At 45.1% G+C, this 19,559-nt stretch overlaps 1 protein-coding gene across 3 annotated transcripts in view; it reads left to right on the top strand.

Moving 5' to 3' along the window:
* Positions 1-14,472, top strand: part of CAMK1D (calcium/calmodulin dependent protein kinase ID) — a 232,079-nt gene extending 217,607 nt beyond the window's left edge. The window contains exons 9-11 of one of the 3 annotated variants that reach the window (XM_075081580.1): positions 2,052-2,139; positions 2,722-2,860; positions 10,501-14,472. In XM_075081580.1, coding sequence (XP_074937681.1) covers positions 2,052-2,139; positions 2,722-2,860; positions 10,501-10,502 — 229 coding nt within the window. In that variant the 3' untranslated portion in view covers positions 10,503-14,472. Of the gene's footprint in view, positions 1-2,051; positions 2,140-2,721; positions 2,861-6,683 lie in introns of all 3 variants that reach the window. The other 2 variants (XM_075081579.1, XM_075081578.1) reach the window with 2 other exon arrangements.
* The last annotated feature ends 5,087 nt before the right edge of the window (positions 14,473-19,559 follow it).

Genomic DNA, 19,559 nt, shown 5'->3' with positions numbered 1-19,559 from the left:
AATAAGATGCTAAACCTACGTACTGCCTCACGAAGCTTTTAGCCACCTGGCCCCAGTGGGAAATCCAGACCAACTTCCTCCCTGTCAGTGGGAGAGGTGATCAGAAGGAATCCTCTTCAGAGTTCTCAGTCAAACACCTCCCTTTCCCCATCAACAGCATAGGGACCCAAGAGAGGATGTCAGGTGCCATTTTGGGAGCCATGCTTTGCTCATGGTACCAGTTCTTCTGTCTACTTGAGAGAGAGGTTATGTGGCAGTGGCGGTTAGACAAGTGCCCTTCCCAGTTGGAGGTGGGCTACTCTGAATGGGAACTCTGCTCCTTCTGGCCCACACTCCTGCTGGTGCCAGTACTCATCAATAACTCAATATAGATTAGCTCAGTTGCAACAGGATGTGATTGATGGCTTTCCACTCTTGGGAGACGGGGGTTTAGTCCCTCACCTTCCTCCCAAGAGTAAGTAGTTCCTCTTATCTCTCTGACATCCCAGGTGAGTGTTGGCATCAGGAAGGAGGGGAGCAATTTGTAGAAGACTGGTCCCAGAGAGCACTTCTTAGATGTGCCATTGACACAAAGTTGGAAAAAGCTTCATGTCCTTTGAAGAACAGGGTTACAGTTCAGAATGATCTAGGCAAAATGAAAGGATTGTCTCCAATTCATGGCACACAAATGGAAACAGCAGGCTGGGGTATGTAAGCAGAGTCTCATCTTTCAAGAAACACAAAGCAATGCTGCCATTCTGCTGCCTTAGTTGGAAAACAGTGAACAGTTCGGGTACCGCTCTCTAACAGAGATGTGGACTAGTTGGAGAAAGTCCAGAGAAACTCACTAGATCAGAGGATTAGAAAATATGAGTTATGAAGAAACAGTGAAAGGATCAGTTTGTTTAGTCTACAGAAGAGAAGACAGAGTGAAGACATGATAACAGTCTTCAAGTATGTGAAAGGATGCTTCAAAGACAAAAGGAATAAACTATTTCCCATGTCTTCTGGGAGATAGTGGGGCACTGGAATAGGTTGCCTGAGGAGTCTGTGTCTTCTGGAGATCTTTAAGGGCTGATTAGCCAAATATCTGGCAAGCTTATTTTGACAGAGCTGGGGTGGGGGAAGGACTAAATGACCACTGGATTCCCCAAACCCTCTTATTATTTTATTGGAGGTCCCCAGCCTGAAATGCTCTGGCCCTGATGGATTATTCGATTTCTTATAATTTTTTTATAACTAATGGACACTGTGGCTAAAAAATTGACTTCTGAAAACATTGCATACACCCTAGGAGGCAATCTTTGCTTCCTGCCACCACCTATGTTAGATAGCACTAATTACCCCAGCAGATGGCCCAGCATCGGTTCACTATGGTGCCTTCTCTTCCAACAGATCTCATGGCTTGAGGAGTTAAATGAATCAATAAAATTCCCTTGAAATAATTGTGTTTAGTGGAGATTTGAATGTGTCTTTACCTGTTAAGGAAACTGCGCAAGATCAGTCAAGCTTTTAGGTTGAGTGTTGTTCACCTTAAGCTATTTGTGCAGCCTGTGCTGCTTTAGTGAGCGTCCATGTATCTGTTTTACTGTAAATCTACATTAATCATGATGAATGGCTATGTATGTTGCAGGGTGGCAGGAAAATCTCCAGCACAAACAGAAATCAGACAGGTTGGAGTGGCTCTGGAAGCTGCTGCATGGTTGAGGCTAAAAGTAGTCTCAGCCTGTTGATGTTAAATCCTTAGATGTAAAGAAAAAAAAGGTAGAATGTTTTCATCTAGGGCTGTAATGGTGACAGAAAGCAGCCATGCACCAACAAAATAAGGTCATACCTCTTTGTAGCTGCCAGACCTACAAGCCTTATCTCCACTTGCTTTTATTGCCCCAGATTTTCCACCACTGCTGCCAGCAGAGACAGTGGTGGGAAGTCTGAGCCCTTGTGTGAATGAAATCATCATCACTGCAGGAGCAATCACACCTTGAACCAGCCTTCACTGTTGAGGAGAAGAAGAAAGAGTAGTCAAGGAAAGCAAAAGATCTCTTATAATTTGTCTTATTTGTCCATTTCAGGATCGCTGGTGATACAGCACTCAACAAAAACATCCACGAGTCAGTCAGTGCTCAGATCCGGAAGAACTTTGCAAAAAGCAAATGGAGAGTAAGTGACCCATCCTCAGGGATCACGCCTAGATACATAACTGTGCTAACGTGGCGGCCGTACGACCACCCCTTCAGCATGTTAGTGCTTTTGTGGACCAAACGTTTGGTCAAAATAGTTGGTCCATTCTTGGGTTATATTGACTTGTGGGGCCTTTTAAGGAGGATGCTACTAACCACGTGTGTAAACATAATGAAGCATGAGAGATGGGGCTGGCGCTGCTCATAGCTACAGCACCAGTGGTTATATGCAGAGCTGGGGTCAGCACTGTGGGGGGACATGAAGCAATGCAGACACCCTGTGTGTTGGAGCAGGGAAGGATGTGTCAAATATGACTTCCCTTGTAATCTGCCACATCCCAACTGAGTGCTCGAAGGAACGATGGGGAGCAGGACCAGGGCAGAAGTGCATATAGCTTGATATTGCTGTTTCTAGCTTAGAAACTAGATATTGGGAAAAGTTTAAAGGATGATGGGCTCGTTCACTTCTGACAACTCCAAGCAGCCAGGAGAGGAGCAGAAATAACTCTTCCACCTCCAATTTTTTTATTCTTTCTTTTTTTCTTGTTTTTCTTTTCTCCAGCAAGCGTTTAACGCCACAGCAGTCGTGAGACACATGAGACGGTTACACCTTGGCAGCAGCCTGGACAGCGCGAGCACCAGCGTGTCGAGCACCCTCAGCCTCGCCGCGCCACTTCCCGATGCAGCCACACGGAAAGATTGTGAGTAGCTGACATCCCGGGAAAGCTCCCGCCAACCAAATTCGCGGGATCCCTGTTTTCTCCTTCACCCCCAGGCTGCAGTCCTCGCTGCCAGTAGGTTCAGCTTTGTGCAAGCAGATGTTTAAAGTAAGGACTGAAAAGGGACCGAGGCCTTCATTTTCAGCTGGCCAAAAAAGTAATGATTCAATTGGAAACATTTATGCACTAAACAAAATTAGTTTTTAGTTTGGTGCATTTTTAAGAGAAAAACACTGTTTCTTGTGAAGAAAAAGGGCTTTTGCTTGGGAAAAAGACCCAGACCTCCACAGCAGAAGTTTTGTATTTGGTTGAAAACTGAAAAAGTTTAACCAAACTGTTTATGTTTGAGTTTCCAGTATTATGATAAGACATTTTTCTGTAAAAATTGGCTTACTTTCCATTTTCCACGGAGGAGACTGATCCTGCAAGTCTGACCCAGCTTCCTTCTTCCTGGGCCAAATGAAGCTCTTGTATGAAGAGGCCCATTTGTCTGCGCAGGACTGAGGCTCTGTACACCACAGCGGGACTTGGCCCACTGCCTTGTTTGTCATGTGCTATAACTGAGATTTGCAAGCTGCCCAATGGAGTCAGATGCTGGGGATATATATTTTTTCTGAATGCCAGGGAAGGACACATGGCAGCGAAGGGATCATTTGGAAGACAGAAATGCATCCTTTGAAATGAAGCCTATTTAATCTCTGGCTTCCAAGCATTTCTTTTATTCCCTTCTGCCCATCCATAGAGATTTTTATATCATGAAATGGAGGGATGTGGACTTCACAATTAGAGGAGATTATTTTAAGATGCGGCAGTGAAAAGGAATGCTAATAGCTTATGGTATTGCAAGTCAGTGCTTACCTCATTGGGGACTGAAGTGGTCATTTCAGGACTATACCCTGCACTATTCTGGAACCGAAAGCACCTACTATTCAGATGGGTTTTGGATGGCACTGCTGCCTGCCTCTGCTACCCCTGCCTGCCAATCTCTGCTCCTTGACAAGGACATGCCACCAGCCACAGTCCCTGCTGCTCCATATGGAAGCTGTGGTTTCTCTTGCTGTCATGGACACAGTTTCTCCCACAGCTGGGGTGGGATCTGCCTTCTGGGCTCTGCAGGAGATGTTTTTCCCAGCCTGTGCTGTGGCTGAGCCACAGGAGAGCCCCTTCCCTCTGCATCCCAGGCCTGATGGGCATTCATGCCCAGTGCCTAGTTTGCAATGCCCAGTGCCAAATCCTACAGCTGATGCCAAAAAAGCATTACTGTTCTCCTGGCACACATCTGGCACGTGCAAAGGAGTGACACAGTGCTGACTGACTGCAAAGCACTTCCAACCATGCACTAGCAATGCAGCGATGTAGAAAACCCCTTACAGGGAAGAAATGCACCTTTATTTTGGTTTCTGCAGCAGTACGGCTAAGCTGGACCCCAGTTAGGTCTAGCGCATCTGATGGCATGCTTTGGTGTTAAACTGGTGGGTGATTAATCTCCATCCATCCATTTGATTAATCTCAAATGGTGTTAATTAACAGCATTGAGTAGTCTGAAAGTAATGGAAAAACATCTGTGAACAAGAAGGGTGGGAAAAGAACAAAGTTTGTTTAACCGCTACAGAATCCGACCATATTTTGCAGTGGTGGAGAAGTCAGCCTGGATACGAAGGAGGAAACCAGATGTGTTAAGACAGGTCAAGTTTTTTCATGTCAGAAATATGAGGCAGAAAAGTATCGAAAGATTTCCAAGCATCCCAGGTTAAGCGCAGCCTGGCAGACAATACAGAAGAACTTCCCTTCCTCAAAGAAATTAATTAGTTAGGAGATGCTGGAGCCCCAGAGAACCAGTGAGGAGATCCAGCAGCAAATACAAGGACTGACATTAGGAGGGAGCTGACATATCAAATGCACTCCACCAGATACCTCCTGTTGGGAAAAAGGAAACCTCTGAGGTCTCTGTCCTGCCTCTTTCTTTCTCGGTGGTTTTCTCTGGGGACAGATTTCTTGCACAAGAAGATGTCAAGCAGCAAGTTACATGAAACAGCTGTGCCACCATTACAAAATAGAATACTGCCTAATGCTAATAATAAACATTTAATGAGCTCTCCAAATAGTTTCAAATGCAGCAATTTCACATCATTGAAGACAATTAAACACAGCCTTCGCCTGAGAGTAGGTTATGTCAGGCTGCATCCTAATTCTGTTCTCTGTATTAGGCCAGAGCAGAGATGATGCGGTAGGCTGGATCATGCTACCTGTCAGGAAAGTCTAAGTGAATCATTTGGCATTTCTCAAGTGTATTGGCCTGATTCTCAGTCCGTGTTTGGTTTATTCGGTTTAGACATGATTGGACTGCCTAGATTAATTACAGGGCCTAGATCTCTGTATTTTTAAGGTAATAGATAAATTGCAGCATGAAGCCAAGGTGTCAAATGTTGATACTGCTGGGAAACGGGATGTGGCTGAGATTAGGTACAGCCTAGTCATCCCTGAGGTGGAAATGCCACCCTGAAGCATAGAAAAGTAGTTGTAACATGTTGTAACAAGCATGAAAAAGATACTGCATAGTCAAGGCGCCATATCAAGCTCCAGTCAGAGAATATATGAATATAGGTTTCATCCATCCTTTATTCACCAGGCTGGAAAAATGAACTGTATTTCTAATCACTCTAAGCCTGTATCTTGTCAGAGCAAGGTGACTGTGCCAGGTCCCTGTTCAGCAGCTTTTCTCACACTGGAGCTACCTTTGCACATCAGTGCCTACAAGGCTGCCAAACCACATGCAGAGCTGAACATGCTGGCAAAATCTAAGGATCTCCCTGGTGGGGTCTCAGTGGCTGCTGGGAGAGGGGTAGTTCATCTGCAGAAAGCTCTGGCAAGAATGTATTTAATTTCTCTTCATTAATGTTTTCAGTAGAAACTGCTTATGTTGTGCTGGAATAGCAAAAACTTGAATCTGCCATTCAAAACCCAGCCTACTTTGGGTTTTCAGGTGTTACGTTCTGGAGAGTTGTGCTTTTTAAAGCTGTGGTGGAGGGTTCACCAGAAGTGGACACTTTCTATAAACATTTTTCTATAGCTAACACCCTCCCCCCCCATTTTTTTCATAAAAATTATCTGCTGGAAGTCTTTGATTAGTTCAAAAGGAACTGCCTGGGTAAATTTCGGGTCCAGATACTCAGCCTACATCAACCTACCTCTCTTAGCTGGAAGCCCTGCAGACATGCCAGCAAAACCTGGAGCAACATAAGCTGTAGCCAGAAGAATGTCCAAGTCACAAAAATTTACATTCTCTCTAGCTTTACTGGAACTCACCAATGATTTTGACCCACTGTACTTTTTTATCCACAGCTTTTTAGGATGCCTGGAGGGATTTTTGTATTCCAGGTGCACACTCTTTTCGTTTAGCTAGACGGCCGTGATGAGAAGTTTAATCATCTTTAACATGCCCACGAGGAAAATTGTTCTGAGCAAGTACAATGCTGGAGGGATTTTTGAATCCCAGAACTCTCTGTCTTCAGCCCCAGAAATATGGAATCAGTCTGGTTGAACATGTACCAAAGCTGGACATTCATTCATTGCAACATGGGCGTGCCACAGCCTGTGGCGGCAGTAGGCAAACAGCTGTGGGCCAGGAGGGCAGAAGATGCCCGTGGAGATACCCAGCCAACCCATTGCTGCAGGAAGAGCAGGAGCACTGTCTCCAGCTGCGGTCCCCTCCGCTCTGTAGTGTGCTACGAAAGAAACACAGCTTTGCCCACATTCCTACCTCCAAAAATAACATTTCTAACTCTGTTTCTGGCTTTCCTTTTAGGTATGTCTCCATCCACTCTCTGTAGTTTTGTTTCATCTGCTTCTTCAGGCGTTTCTGCAGTAGGAGGGGACCGGAGACCCAGACCCACCACAGTGACCACAGTGCACACAGGGAGCAAGTGAGAGCCGGGGCGGCGAGGAGCAGGCAGGCGCCTGGGCTGGCAGGGTTCATCTGCGCGATCCCACCCTGTGGTGCACGCTCAGCGAAGGACTAGAAGAAAGAAGATTTTTTATGGCCATATTTTATACTGCAATTCTGAAATGTTTCATTTATCACAAACTGCAATGACTCCAGGGGGAACGGATCTAACAGTCTCTGGTGCTGTACATATATATACATATATAAACATATATATATATATATGTGAGTCTAGCAATGTTCTAACTAATGAACACTCATTCTTTTCCCCAGTAATTTACTCTTTTCTCAGTGTAGGTAATAGTATATGTTTTATTTTTTTTCCATTAACTACAAACATCTCAACTGGATTATTTAAATAGAGATACTTTTCTGAGCATTATTTTTTTTTTCTTTTAAAAAGTACTTCCAGTAATGTCCCTCCTTCCAGTTTGCTGGGGGATAGGCTATTTCTGTAGGTAGGAATTGCTGTTAACTTTGCAACACAGGAGGATTTCAATAGCATGCCATTTCTCAAGACTGCAAGTCTGCCTGGCTTTAGCAGAGCTGTTACTGCCCAGATTAAGAAAGTGCTGCTTTCCTTCCGCTCCTCCTTCTTGAAAACCATGGTGAGAGTTAAATTGCCACCAGCTGGGAGTCAGCTTATCCTAGGCCTCCTTCCTGTAGTGCTGGGGATCTGCAGCACCCTTGTTTCAGAGGGGAGGCAGGTACACAGTGCCGGACAGGAGCTGACCAAAGCTGAGCAAACGAAATGACAGAGCATAGTCTCATCCTGCAGGTCTTATCTCCCTTGAGCTGCTCTGTGTTATGAGCAGAGCGAAAGAAAAGGAAGACGTGGGGCCGGGAGTCATAGTTGTCTTCTGCCACCGGCTCACTGCACTGCCCTCGAGCAAGACATTTAATTCACCAGCCTCATCCCAGTCTGGCCTCTGACACTGGGCGCATCCAGCCCACAGGGTCTGTGCCAGAGGTGAGGAGCACCTGCAGCTCCTCGGGGATTTGCCTGGTGTTGCTGATGCTCAGCACCTCCCAGAGTGGCTGAAACTGAGTATCAGAAACCAAGAGAAAAGTTTGGACCTTAATCTCTGCATGCCTGGGTTTTACCCCCAGAGAGAGGGGTGATGCTTACGACCTTCTGTGAAGCACTGGCAGGTTCTTGGGTGCAAATTCCGGGATCTGGAGTAATGTTGCTCCATCATGCTTAGCTCTGGCTGGTGGCTGGCGAGGAGCACTGAGTTGGGAAAGCAGGGCCTCACCGAAAGGCACGGGCATATGCAGGGGCAATGGTGGCTCGCTTCCCCTCCTCCCCAGGAGCTCATATACAAAAGCAAACTCAATTTGCCCATTTTTTAGTTACTACATATGTGCCCTTCCCAAGTGCTCTCTGCTGGGGCATCGTTTAGGAACAGCTACCGTACTGTTGTGCAGCCATGCATTAAAGCATCTTGAAACAGAGAGGAACGCAAATCTGCCCAGATTTGCCAAAGGGCTCCAGGTTACTTCTACACCATTCCCATCTGTGATTTTCATTCAAGGAGGAGAGAAGGGAGGTGGGCAACATTGTCCCTGGCCACTGTGAGCCTCTCACACCCCAGACAGGTCCATCACCAGCCAGAGGCACAAGCCATTTCCCACAGCATGCCCTACTGTCACGCTCACTTCATTTATCCTGCATAAGACATTGTGAAAGCCAGTCACAGACACAGCTGATTGTAGCAGGCAATAGTGACCATTCTGGGAAAAAACATGAGATACATATTTTTCATTGAGACTTCAAAATCCTTCTTCAGCTTCAGTCAGTTGGCTTCAAGCAGCAGAGCCGGGATTTCATCCATCACACTTCAAGTGTTAAAAGCTAGAAAAGCAGGCAGCGGTGAGCACTGACCCTGAAATAGCCACTCCTTTGGTGGCACTTAAACCTGTTACACCCAATAGCTCTCTAGTTTCATCAGTATTAAGCTGCTCACCATTTTCCGAGAGCTGTGGCACATCTGAGTGGGGCCCTGGGAGCTCCTGGTGTCCCCCACCATGTTGCAGCTGACATGGATGCTCATGCAGAAAGTCTTTGACTTCTCATTTTAGGAAAGATGCCAGATATTGGTTTCTTGGTGGTTGGTAGCAAAACTCCATATAATTTTCCTGATGGGGACTTCTGACTGAGATTTGGGCAGACCAGAGGGCAGGGGATCTCCTTGCTGCAAGTCATGCTCCTGTCCCCATCCCCTGGCCATTGCCAGCATATACTCCTGCCCCATTGACAAGGAGTAGGAAGAGCTTTTTGGCATTTACCCTCGGAGCTCTTTACGTCTTGCTACAAAGGCATCTGAAAATGAATATAATACAGTTTAAACTAATTCTAAGGCCACTTTATTTTGCCAGCCTGAGTAAGGAAGCTTTAGTTTAGGAAACACTCCTATCCCAAGAAATTCAAGTTATTTTGAACCCCCATGATTTCATAAGCCCTACTGTCCCTATTCTGCTCCAGTTGCAGGGATGTAAATAGGCAGTCTCCCAGTCTGGCATCAGTGGAGTTCCCCATGTTTACACACGTGCAACCAAAAGCAGGATTTAGTTAAGGAACATTTTTGTGTTTGTAAAAGTGGTTTTAAAGGTTAGGGCTCAAGCATTTCCTCTTTGCCTTCTCTTCTGAAACCCGAGGTCTGGTTTGAACTTGATGTTACTGCTGAGGCCACTAATCAAAATACAGCATCCAAACGTATCTTACAGAAAAAAAGACAAGCAAATGGATTTCTGCCTGCAAAACAAAGAGCAGTGGTGGGAGAAAAGGCAGACATGCTGTCCTGCAGCCGGGGGGTTTCCATACACTGGCTGCCCCTCCTTGCTGGATGCTTTCTGTGTTTTTTTGTTGGGAGGGTTATTCTTTCCTTCCACACTTGGAATTAGGATGATCTGTTTTCCTTCCTGCAAGTAATATTCTGCTGTAGTTGTGTAATTTATTGTCATACTCTTTTGCTTGCTATCAACTTCTGGGATCTTAAGACAAGAAACAGAATCACTTAAAAGCAAAATTGTTTCTTTCTGCCTACAACTTTGGGTGGTGGGAAGCTCTTCTTTTGTACCAGTGAAACACAGCTGGAGACCTGACCAGGGTTCACCAAATGCTTAGAGATCTCTCCTGTCATTGAGTCCTGAAGTATCTCGTGACTAAAACTTTGCAGATTAAATCTGGATAAATCTGTTAACTGGGGTGAATTACCCAGGCCAGATTTACGGAAAGGGCTGGAGCTGTTTGCCCTTCGGCAGCACAGCCTGGTACGGCAAACACTCCAACGTTGCTTGCTGGGACCATGTGTCCTTTCCCTGCCCCAATCCCCCTCTGCTCAGCAATGTGAGTGCAAAGCCAGGAGTAAATAATGTGTGCATGTGGGGAATGGGCTAATAGCCCCAAAGAAGAAGATTCAAAACAAATCCCTAGCTGATTTTGCCATGAAGGAGCAGGTAGAAAAATCCCTCTGGGCTCTTTCCCAATGGACTATCCTACTAAACAATGTGTGATTTGTTCCTCACATGAGGACTTCAGCCTGGACTCCCCTGTCTGTTACCCTTTTCCACTTTACTTTACTGGCACCAATGTGTTTTTCCTTTTAACTTGTTTTCCTCAGCTCCTTCCCCTTCTTTTTCTTTGCTTGCAGCTTTGATTGTTGATTTTTACCTCCAGAGTCACAGAGGCCATCTCTGATGCCAACAGCAGCGCTCTTGCTGGGAAAAAAAAATCCAGAAAACCTCCAGCTGGCCCCTGAGCCTGCAGAAGAAGTTGTGAGGACAGGCTGCCTGTGAACTCTGCGAGCTGAAAGTCAGTATTGCAGTGGCAGGGGCTTCCGCTGCTGATTTTGCATGTGACTTCATTCCCAGAGCATCCTAACTTTCTGCTGGATCACCCCTTCTGCAGCACAAAGTGGATACTGGCCCTGCGGCACGGCTAGTGGGGAAGTAGGAGTACGGGGAAAACCTGGCAGTGATGTTTCCTGAGACTGTGTTACTCTGCTGGTGATGTGTCTTCTGTCCTGGTTGCTATTGTACAGGTGCCATTAGAGTAGTGGGTGGAGAAAAAAAGTAGGATTTTACCTATGCCTTGTGTGTCTGTTATGGTTGTGGTGCTGAAATAAAACCAAGCAATGACAGAGGTTCGTTCCTGATATGAATCAAACCACAAAACAGGGTGTCAGCCCACTGGTAGACATCTCCATGTAGTTCTGCGGTAGGCATTAGATAGGGTTTTCCGCTGTGCATGTGCCCTGCATACCCCCATGGCTATCGACAGTATGTTTTCTATAACCAGTTCTCCTTCTTCTGGGTCTCTGCCCAGCCCTGAGGGACTCTGGGGCTTGTCCAAAGCTTTTCCCAGCACTGGGGAGCCAACACAGCCCCTGACCTCTGGCTTTTCTCCCCAAACCCTTTGCAAACCAGAGCACAGGCCTCCAGGGTGCCCCAGAAATACAGCGGCTTCTGGCCCTAAGACAGCCCCTTCCTTCAGTGCGACCCTATTTTTAGTGAAACAAGCCCCCCAGGGAAAGCCAGATAGCTTTTAGCCGTTGGCGAGAAAAGAGAATATTGTCCTTCAATGTGAACTTGGCATTAACTGGATCAGATATAGGGAAACCTGTGCTATTATTTCCCCCTCTGATGACAGCTCCAGCCCTGAACAGCGCTGGGTGGGCACTACATAAAAACACCATATTGGTTTTGCTAAGAAGTTCACGCCGACTGTAGCCTGTTGCTTTTGCTCTCTCCAAAGGGTCAGGGGATTTATCTACTGGCAAAATAATGGTTTCTAGACTGAGTCCCAGGGTACAGAAGTATCATCCTTTCGGCATTTGGAAATTCCCATTTAATGGGATTACTTGCGTTCTTGCTCCCATGCCTATTTATCTGTCTGAATTGGGGCCTGAACGCATCCCAGAAATTATTCATGGGAAGGCAGTTTTGCCTTCGTTATCATGCTAACTTGACACTAAGTATTACACTCATTCAAGCAAAGAGCAGAAACATACCCGGAGGCTACAGCATCCAAGGAAAACAGCATCAAAACCAAACAGGGAGGATTAGCTGGCAAATCACTGTGAGCAATGGCTGAGTGAGGAAATGGCAACCTGCTCACAAACGTTGCATGAACAGAGTTTCCCCTGGTGAATTAGTCATTCCAGATTTCTTGCCTAGCAGCAAGTTTTACACAATCCCTTTCGTTTTTCCCGGCATCCCTGCAGCTGGGTCTTGCCTTCCCATCCTGTCTGCCAGGGTGGTCTGGTCTCCGTGACACAAGTGCGTGTGCGTGTGTGCATACATAAGCGTGTGTGTTGCAGCCCCAGAGATCACAGATCTCACCAGTGGGAGACCAGGAGTTGGTTCAGCATTTTTGGTCTGACTTTGCACGGTTGGGTCAAAGCTGTGTAAATAGTGTTTGTAATGGAGGATAAAGGCTCTTTATCCCAAACTCTGGTTTTCAAGACCCCTTCCCCACCACAAACCGTGCCACTGAGCTGTCCAGGTAGCTATTTTTTTCCTCCTCTTCATAAATGATAAGGTCAGAAGAGCAGCTCTTACATTTCTCCATGCTCCAGAGTGGAATCAGGGCATGTACGCTCGGAAGCATTGCGAAAAAACACTGCTGAACTAATGATGCCATCGGATGTCCAATAAATGCATGATACTGCACTGCATGTATTAAACTGCTGTTCACTGTTTCTGTATTTCCCAAGCCTTTTCTTTATGCACATTCAACCCAAAGTTTTCTTCGGGGGGGTTACTTCTTGTTTTGCTTTTAAATGAGTCAATGTATCTGTAACTCGAAATCCATTGTTAAGTTTGAGTAAATGCAAAAACTGATGTTTTGTAAACAAGCTACTGCAAAGCCTGCTAACGTATTTTGTCTTTCTGTTGAATGCTCTGCAGCACGTACAGGAAGAGTCACCATCCAGAGCAGCTTAAAACTATGCAGCAGTCATGTACACACGTCTAGAAATAGGGATTTGGGGAGGGGAGAGTCCCTTTTTTAATAGAATGCTTAAAAATTTAATCGGCATCAAAAATTCCTTCCCTGGGTTGCTAATGCTCAGGGCTACCAAGAAGCATGTTGGTGTGTCTCTTCGTTTTTTCTTTTTTTTCATGTGGCTCATTTTTCTCAGTCAAAACTTTAACTGGTTCACTCAACGCTTAGTAGTTCTCTCTTCCTGCAAGATATTTCTTTCTTGCTGTTGCAGAATGAACTGCATTTTGGGGACCAAGATGCTGTGATTATTTGCCTGCACAAAATAGAGCTGAGCTAATTATCTCATCCTTTCCAAAGCAACACCTCCTAAATACTAGCATTTAATCCTTGAACCACCGTGTAGTACCACCATTTATCTGCAGAAGAGTTTGGTATGGTACTTTTCCTTCTTCCACATGGAAATCACGCCCTTGCCTTCTCTTCCTTTAATCATTGACCTGTTCTCATTTGTGCTGGTCTTTCTAAGGCAGAGCAGATTACAGAATGGCCACAAGGTACTTTTAGTACCTCCAGCCCAATCCTCTTGTGGGCATCGGCAGGGCAATGGTCCCAGCTCCTGAGCAGTTGCTGTGTTAGTGTGGGAGATGCTCAAGTTCCCAATACTCCAAACAGAGCCAGCTGAAAAGGCTGGGAAAGGGCTGAAAGGGCTCCTGGCAAGGGCATGCCAGGCAGAGGGGCTGGAGAGAAAGCACTATGCTGGTGGCATAGGGAGCAAGTTTCAGTCCTTGGAAATTATGCAAGGGACTGCTCCGTGGTGGCTGAAAGCACCAAGAAGTCTTGAGACTGCTTTTAAGGCTGGTGCTCAGCCAGGATGCTGTGCCATTGCTGAAGCACTACATGGCAGCATAAAAAATCATCACGAATAATGGTTGAAACTCAGCCTGATTTCAGATTGCTGTGGCAGCACAGGGTGCAAGGCTCCACAAAGAGGTGGACGTGTGCTGTTGTTCTGGTGGGTGGGAGCTCCTAGGGGGGTGCTGAGGGCTTTTCTCAGCTGCATCGCCTGAGCTCAGCATGGCATCACACATGCTATGTCTTACTAGATCGAGCTGCAGCATGATCCCCAAAGTGAAGAGCACAGAAGGTTGTAGCTCAGTGGGAGATACGGTATGACTCATGTTTCTAGTCAACACAATGTCAGCATCCTGTTGTACATTGGCCTCTAGTTGAGAAACAGCGTTTTGGTCAGTTTAGGCCTTTTTTTAGATAGATATTTGATTGGGTCAGCAAACAATGAAAAAAAGCCCAGCCTACCCAGACTAGTGACTCCCCAAATATCCCCAACTGCAAAACATCTCTCAGTTGACTTTTAATGAAAATGCAAGCATGTTTTCTACAAAGGCTTAAATCTTAATCAAGGAATGTCGGTGTGCCTAATATTGCAGGTCTTGTGGTTGATATAAGTTCATAACAGCATCCATGTCCAAACAGAAGGGAGAATGTGTATTTACTCCATGCATGTATTAAGGCATCGCAAAAGTTTTATCTGCATAATGAGTTTGCAATACTGCAAATTGTTAATGGGGCTACGTCGCAAGTGGTTCTCTGCCTTGACAATCATGTATACATATCGAGATTTCTATCATAATGACAATTTAAAGGGATGACTAATTGTTTTCCTCCAATAAATCCAATTAAATCACACTGCTGTGAAGTCTGATGTTTCTGAGTGCATGAGTTTCCACCCACGTGCAAGAAAAGGAGTGAATCATTTCTATGACTGCTCCTTGTGTTTTATGCAGTGATGTCCCTTTATGCCCCAAAGGAGGATAGGGGGATGGGTTTCCTCCACAATTCACTCCATAGGGAAATGGATAAAAAGGTTGAGTCTTTTAGGAGTTCCCTAAAACTGTCATTAGAAGTGCTGCTAACTGGTAACATATGGGCACTTGGCTGTCTCCTGGGGGTTGAGAATATCTGTGTAGGGCTGGGTAGAGGAGATGCAGTTGTTGGAGCTGGTACTGGTGATTTACACAGCCTGTGGTGGGAATCCTGAAAGGAGGAGGGTTTTTAGCTTGTGTTTCTGAGCCTCTTTGCAGTCAGCCGTGGGCTCCAAAGGCTGTTATGTGAGCGCCATCATTGGCTTCCTTTTCCTCCAGACCATGTTCCCAGTATGTGTTATTACTTGCTTTTTTTCCCCCTTATTCTCAATTCTCCCCACTTTTACTTCTGTCTTTCTGACTTTCACTCACTGGCACACAAGAATTCCTTCCCCTTTAGAAACAGCTGGCAAAATCACTAAGCCCAGACAAGTGTTGTTGGGCACCCACAGGAAGGTGGGGCCATGCTTGAAGTCAAAGCCAGGTGGTTTTAGACATCTGGTTTAATAACAGATCTGGAATGCATAGCAGTGATAATGGCCAATTCATAGCAATATGAAGAGAAAGGCGAATTACTTAAATAGCTTTTATATTGTGAATGAAGAAGCAACAACCAGAACCAACCTGATTACTATTTCAAAGCTGTGGTATGTAACTGTGGCCACAGAACTAGGATTAGATGCTGGACTATACCAGCAGAGATGAGATGACCTCCCATTTGCGTTCTGGAAACGCACATCCTTGGGGGTTTACATCTTTGGAAAAGTTCAGCCATGTACAAAAACAGTAGCAGGGAACGGGATAGAGGTGGAGGGTGAATTGAAGCATACAAGATTTGGGTTGTCAGAAGGAGCAGCAGATCCTGTAGAAAGATTCCACAGTCTTCCCATGTGTGACAAGCCTGAACGCTGACCATCCCTCCATATTCAGGACCACTCTCCCACCTGTGTAAGTTAGCTCTCCTGGTTTGGCTCAAATACTGCAGACTTATGGTAGCTGAAGGTGTATCCCACATTTCACCATGAAATTAAAATCTCAGCTGGGAAAACTTTCTTCTCATGTCTTGATTTTAAAATCACAGGTTCCTCTGTAGGCTTAATGGTCACCTGGTGTGCACTAAGCTTTTCCTAGCTCCCAGTGAGACAGGGCAGAAGATCACCACAGGACCATTGAAATCCTGATGCTATAAGATGGTCTCTTCAAATCATGACAGTATTTACTTGATCTTTGTGCATTTTCTTCACTGTTACAGGCTCAGCAACAAATTCTTGGCTATTTGAAACAAATGAGATAAAACATCAGTGGAAGCCAAAGGGACAAGACCAAGATGGGGCTATAGAAAATATTATACTTGCAACCTTGCCAAGATCTACAGCCATGTTTGCAGTGGAGAGAAGGGGTCCGTCCTTATTTTTAAGGCTTTCTGTGTGTTGGTATGCACTGAGGGTCTAGCTTATGCTACACATCAGCCTTTCTTCATGTTATACCAAGATCATTTCTCAGCTCCTTTGGTCTTCCTTTAGCATTCCCTCAGCCAAACCAGGGCTCTGATGGACATTGCTGGGCTATGGGCAGCTCTCCTTTTGCAGCCAAGAGGCGGTCTCCATGAGTGATATCCGTTGAAGCAGAGTATGTGCAGGTGCCCATCCTCAAAGACCATCCAACCTGAGAAGGGATGGCTCCCCTGTGGTTCAGGCCCCCCACGGCCAGGTGAAGCTGAGGAGGAGACGTTCTGCACAGGGCTTTCAGCCACAGCACTTGTTTCCTTGTAGTGTAGAGAGTCCTACCCTTTCTCTGGTTATGCCTACACTGAATTTCATCCTTAAGGTCAAACCTACCTTCAAGCTTGTCTGTGCATCCACAAAATAATGTTTTCAGGTATGGGCTTCTAAGGATCCCTCTGGGGGCTCCATGAAGAGAGAACATGGGCCTGCACTGCCCCAGAGCAATCCCAGGACTCCATAAGCTGCTGTAGGGACAAGGGGACATGCTGTACCTGTCATACTACACTTCCTCTCAGCTCTGGACATCCCTCAGGGAGAAGGTCTACCTTCATTGTTGTGGGTATGTGCCCTGCCCAGAACATCTGAGTCCTTGCTTTGGTGGGGTATCTCAACAGTGTTGCATTACTGTGATGATAACCATTTTTAAAACTGTGGGGGTGGGGAAGAAGGACCATCTGGATCAGCACTGCAAGTATTCAATTGAGTATTTCCAGATTGTTTGGCATTTGGTTTTTTTGGATTACACTGGGATAAATTCCTGACCTTCAAACTCTGTTTACTTATCCTGAATTCAAAAGTTTCTTTTCTTTTTTCATCTTTAGGTTTTTTCGTTTTATAATTGCAATATTCTGATAAATTTACAGTCAAATAATGGTTTGTTTACCTTCTTCATAATAGTGTTTTGTTTAGGGAGATTAATAATAATAATAATAATAGAGCTGAGAGGCAATTTGTCGTTCCCATTGAACTCACAAGGTTTGTGCTTTCTTTGGCGCCATATAGGCTCTTGTATGTTTTTCATTTTCTTTCTTTAGGGAAGAAGCAAGAGCTGTGTTCACGTCCCTGCCTCAGCTTGCAGTCTAGCAGCGACCAGAAAGGCATAATAAATCTCAAACAAATACTGCTTTTTATTAGAGGCCATCTGGGCAGGTATCAGCTGGTACCATACTGAAGGGTCACGTACCACTTTTATATCAGCGCTACTTCAAGTTTGCATTTGGTCGAAGCAGCATCCAAAATGTAACTTTCCCTCCCAGTCCCTGATGCACTGCAGCTCAAAGGAACAGCTAAGTGGATCACATCCCTGATCCACCACAGGGACAAACTGTGCCACCAAAGTTATAGTCATGGTGAGCTCATACTGACCTTCAGTGGGAGTTGTTGGATAAGCTCCTGTCTCAATAGATAGAACACAGTACATGGTGGATACACACTGGAGTTGTTATATATGTAATAAAATACAATGTAATTTATTGTTGTGCTGTATTGTATTATGTCATGTCATGTCATGTCATGTCATGTCATGTCATGTCATATATTATATTATATTATATTATATTATATATTATATTATAAATAATAATGCCTCTGCCAGACCAAAGCAGAGGGACAGCATGGCATAAACTGAAGATTTGGGACTAGGCTATGGAGACAAATATGCCTTTTCAGTACTCAAATGGCAAGATTTTATGATTTGTTTAAAGTGAGGAAAGAAGAAAGAGAACAAGCTTTCAGGTACTTTTCGGACACAATACCTAGAAAGGGAATTCAGCTATGATCCAGCTATGACTGAATTCCTAAGACAAACATGTCAACATCAGAGTCCACTGCCAGTCAATTGATGATTGCTGTGGAGGCCCATGCTGAAGGACCTCCAACTCCTCTTTCCTCCCTAAGTATTTGCTGTACTTACATGGTCATTCCTGATGTGGTTTGCATGGATCTCAAGACAGAACCACAGAATGGTTGAGGCTGATAGCAACCCCTTTGAGATTATCTAGCCCAACCCCCTTTCTCAAGCAGCACCACCTACAGCAGGTTTCCAGGCGGCTTTTGAGTATCTTCAAGGGCGGAGACTCCATGACTTCTCTGGTCATGGGCTTCACTAGCCCAGGGCAACAGACTGCAGCATTGATTGAGCTTTCACTAACAAGCCCAGATGATGTACAAGTTAGTTAAAGATCGCAAGGAACAAAGGAAGAACTCAGATTTTGCTTTCAACCTTCATCCTCTGTTTTCCTTCTTTTATTCTTTTTTTCCTCCTTTTATTTTATAGTTGGACTCAGTGATCTTAAAGATCTTTTCCAACCTGAATGATTCTATGACTCTATGGTTCTATTCCACAGAAGATGAGCGTCTGTGCAAATAAGTGTTGATAAGGTCAATAGTCTAAATGTTTTCCTGAAGGACAACTTGCCATGAGGCTGGCCAGAGGATCATTTGGGGTAGAAGTCTCATTATGCAGCAGGTGCCACATGTGTGAGTTTACCAAAGGTTCACATTAAGTTTATGGACAGAATTGACTGTTCAGCAATTCTTCTGGAGGAAAGACAAAAACCTTCAAGAAAGAGCCAACAGCTGTGATTAAGAAGGATTTGTTAACAGGACACCCTGGGGGCTTTACTTATCTGAGCAAAGGAGGTGGTGACAGACCAACAACATGATTTATCTCCAAATGTGGCTGAACAGATGGACAGGTTGCAGACAGGATGCATATCCCCCTGACACCCATGCCTGGAAGTCACCATGCCCAGAGCTACATACAGCCAACACATGGCCAGGGAGGGCCGCTTGGCTGTGCACCCAGGCAATGCTCCCCAGCAGGCTGATGGACCTGTACCAGGCTGTGCCCATCACCACTGAGTTGGTTGTGGTAAGATGAGCTGGGGACCTCAACTGGAAGGTATTTCACTCTTAAAATTCTCTTGTGGCAATGTTAATACAGTAATTCTGTTTAGCATCAGCCTCCTAACTTGTTTTGATTATCTATGTCTTTATACTTACTGATTTATTGATTCAGTCTTAATTGGGTCCTGAATGGGGTCACTGCATCATTCTATCTTTAATTGTTTTAATGAAAGTCTAGCAAATTAGGCTGTAATATGATTGCTTAGAGGGATCTAAGCCAGTTCATGCTTCTTAATGAAATCCATAAAATGTGAAAAAGGAAATGAGCTTATCCTACTGAATTCCGACTTGTATCATGGAGTCTGAGTGAAACTCAGAAAATCAATCTACAGTGCCCTTGGTTCTTCCTCCAAATACATATCCTCAGAAAGAGAAAACTTAGCACATCAGCAAACATCCCCGCAGAAGATTAATGGCTGGAAGAAAATAGTAAAATGTGAATCTGAAACCTGGGTTCCAGTTCCCGCTTTTCAGACTTCCTTCGACTTTGCATGCAAGT

This window comes from Phalacrocorax aristotelis, chromosome 1, assembly GCF_949628215.1.
Source record: "Phalacrocorax aristotelis chromosome 1, bGulAri2.1, whole genome shotgun sequence".
NCBI lineage: Eukaryota > Metazoa > Chordata > Aves > Suliformes > Phalacrocoracidae > Phalacrocorax > Phalacrocorax aristotelis.
This window is presented reverse-complemented; position numbering and strand designations above follow the sequence as displayed.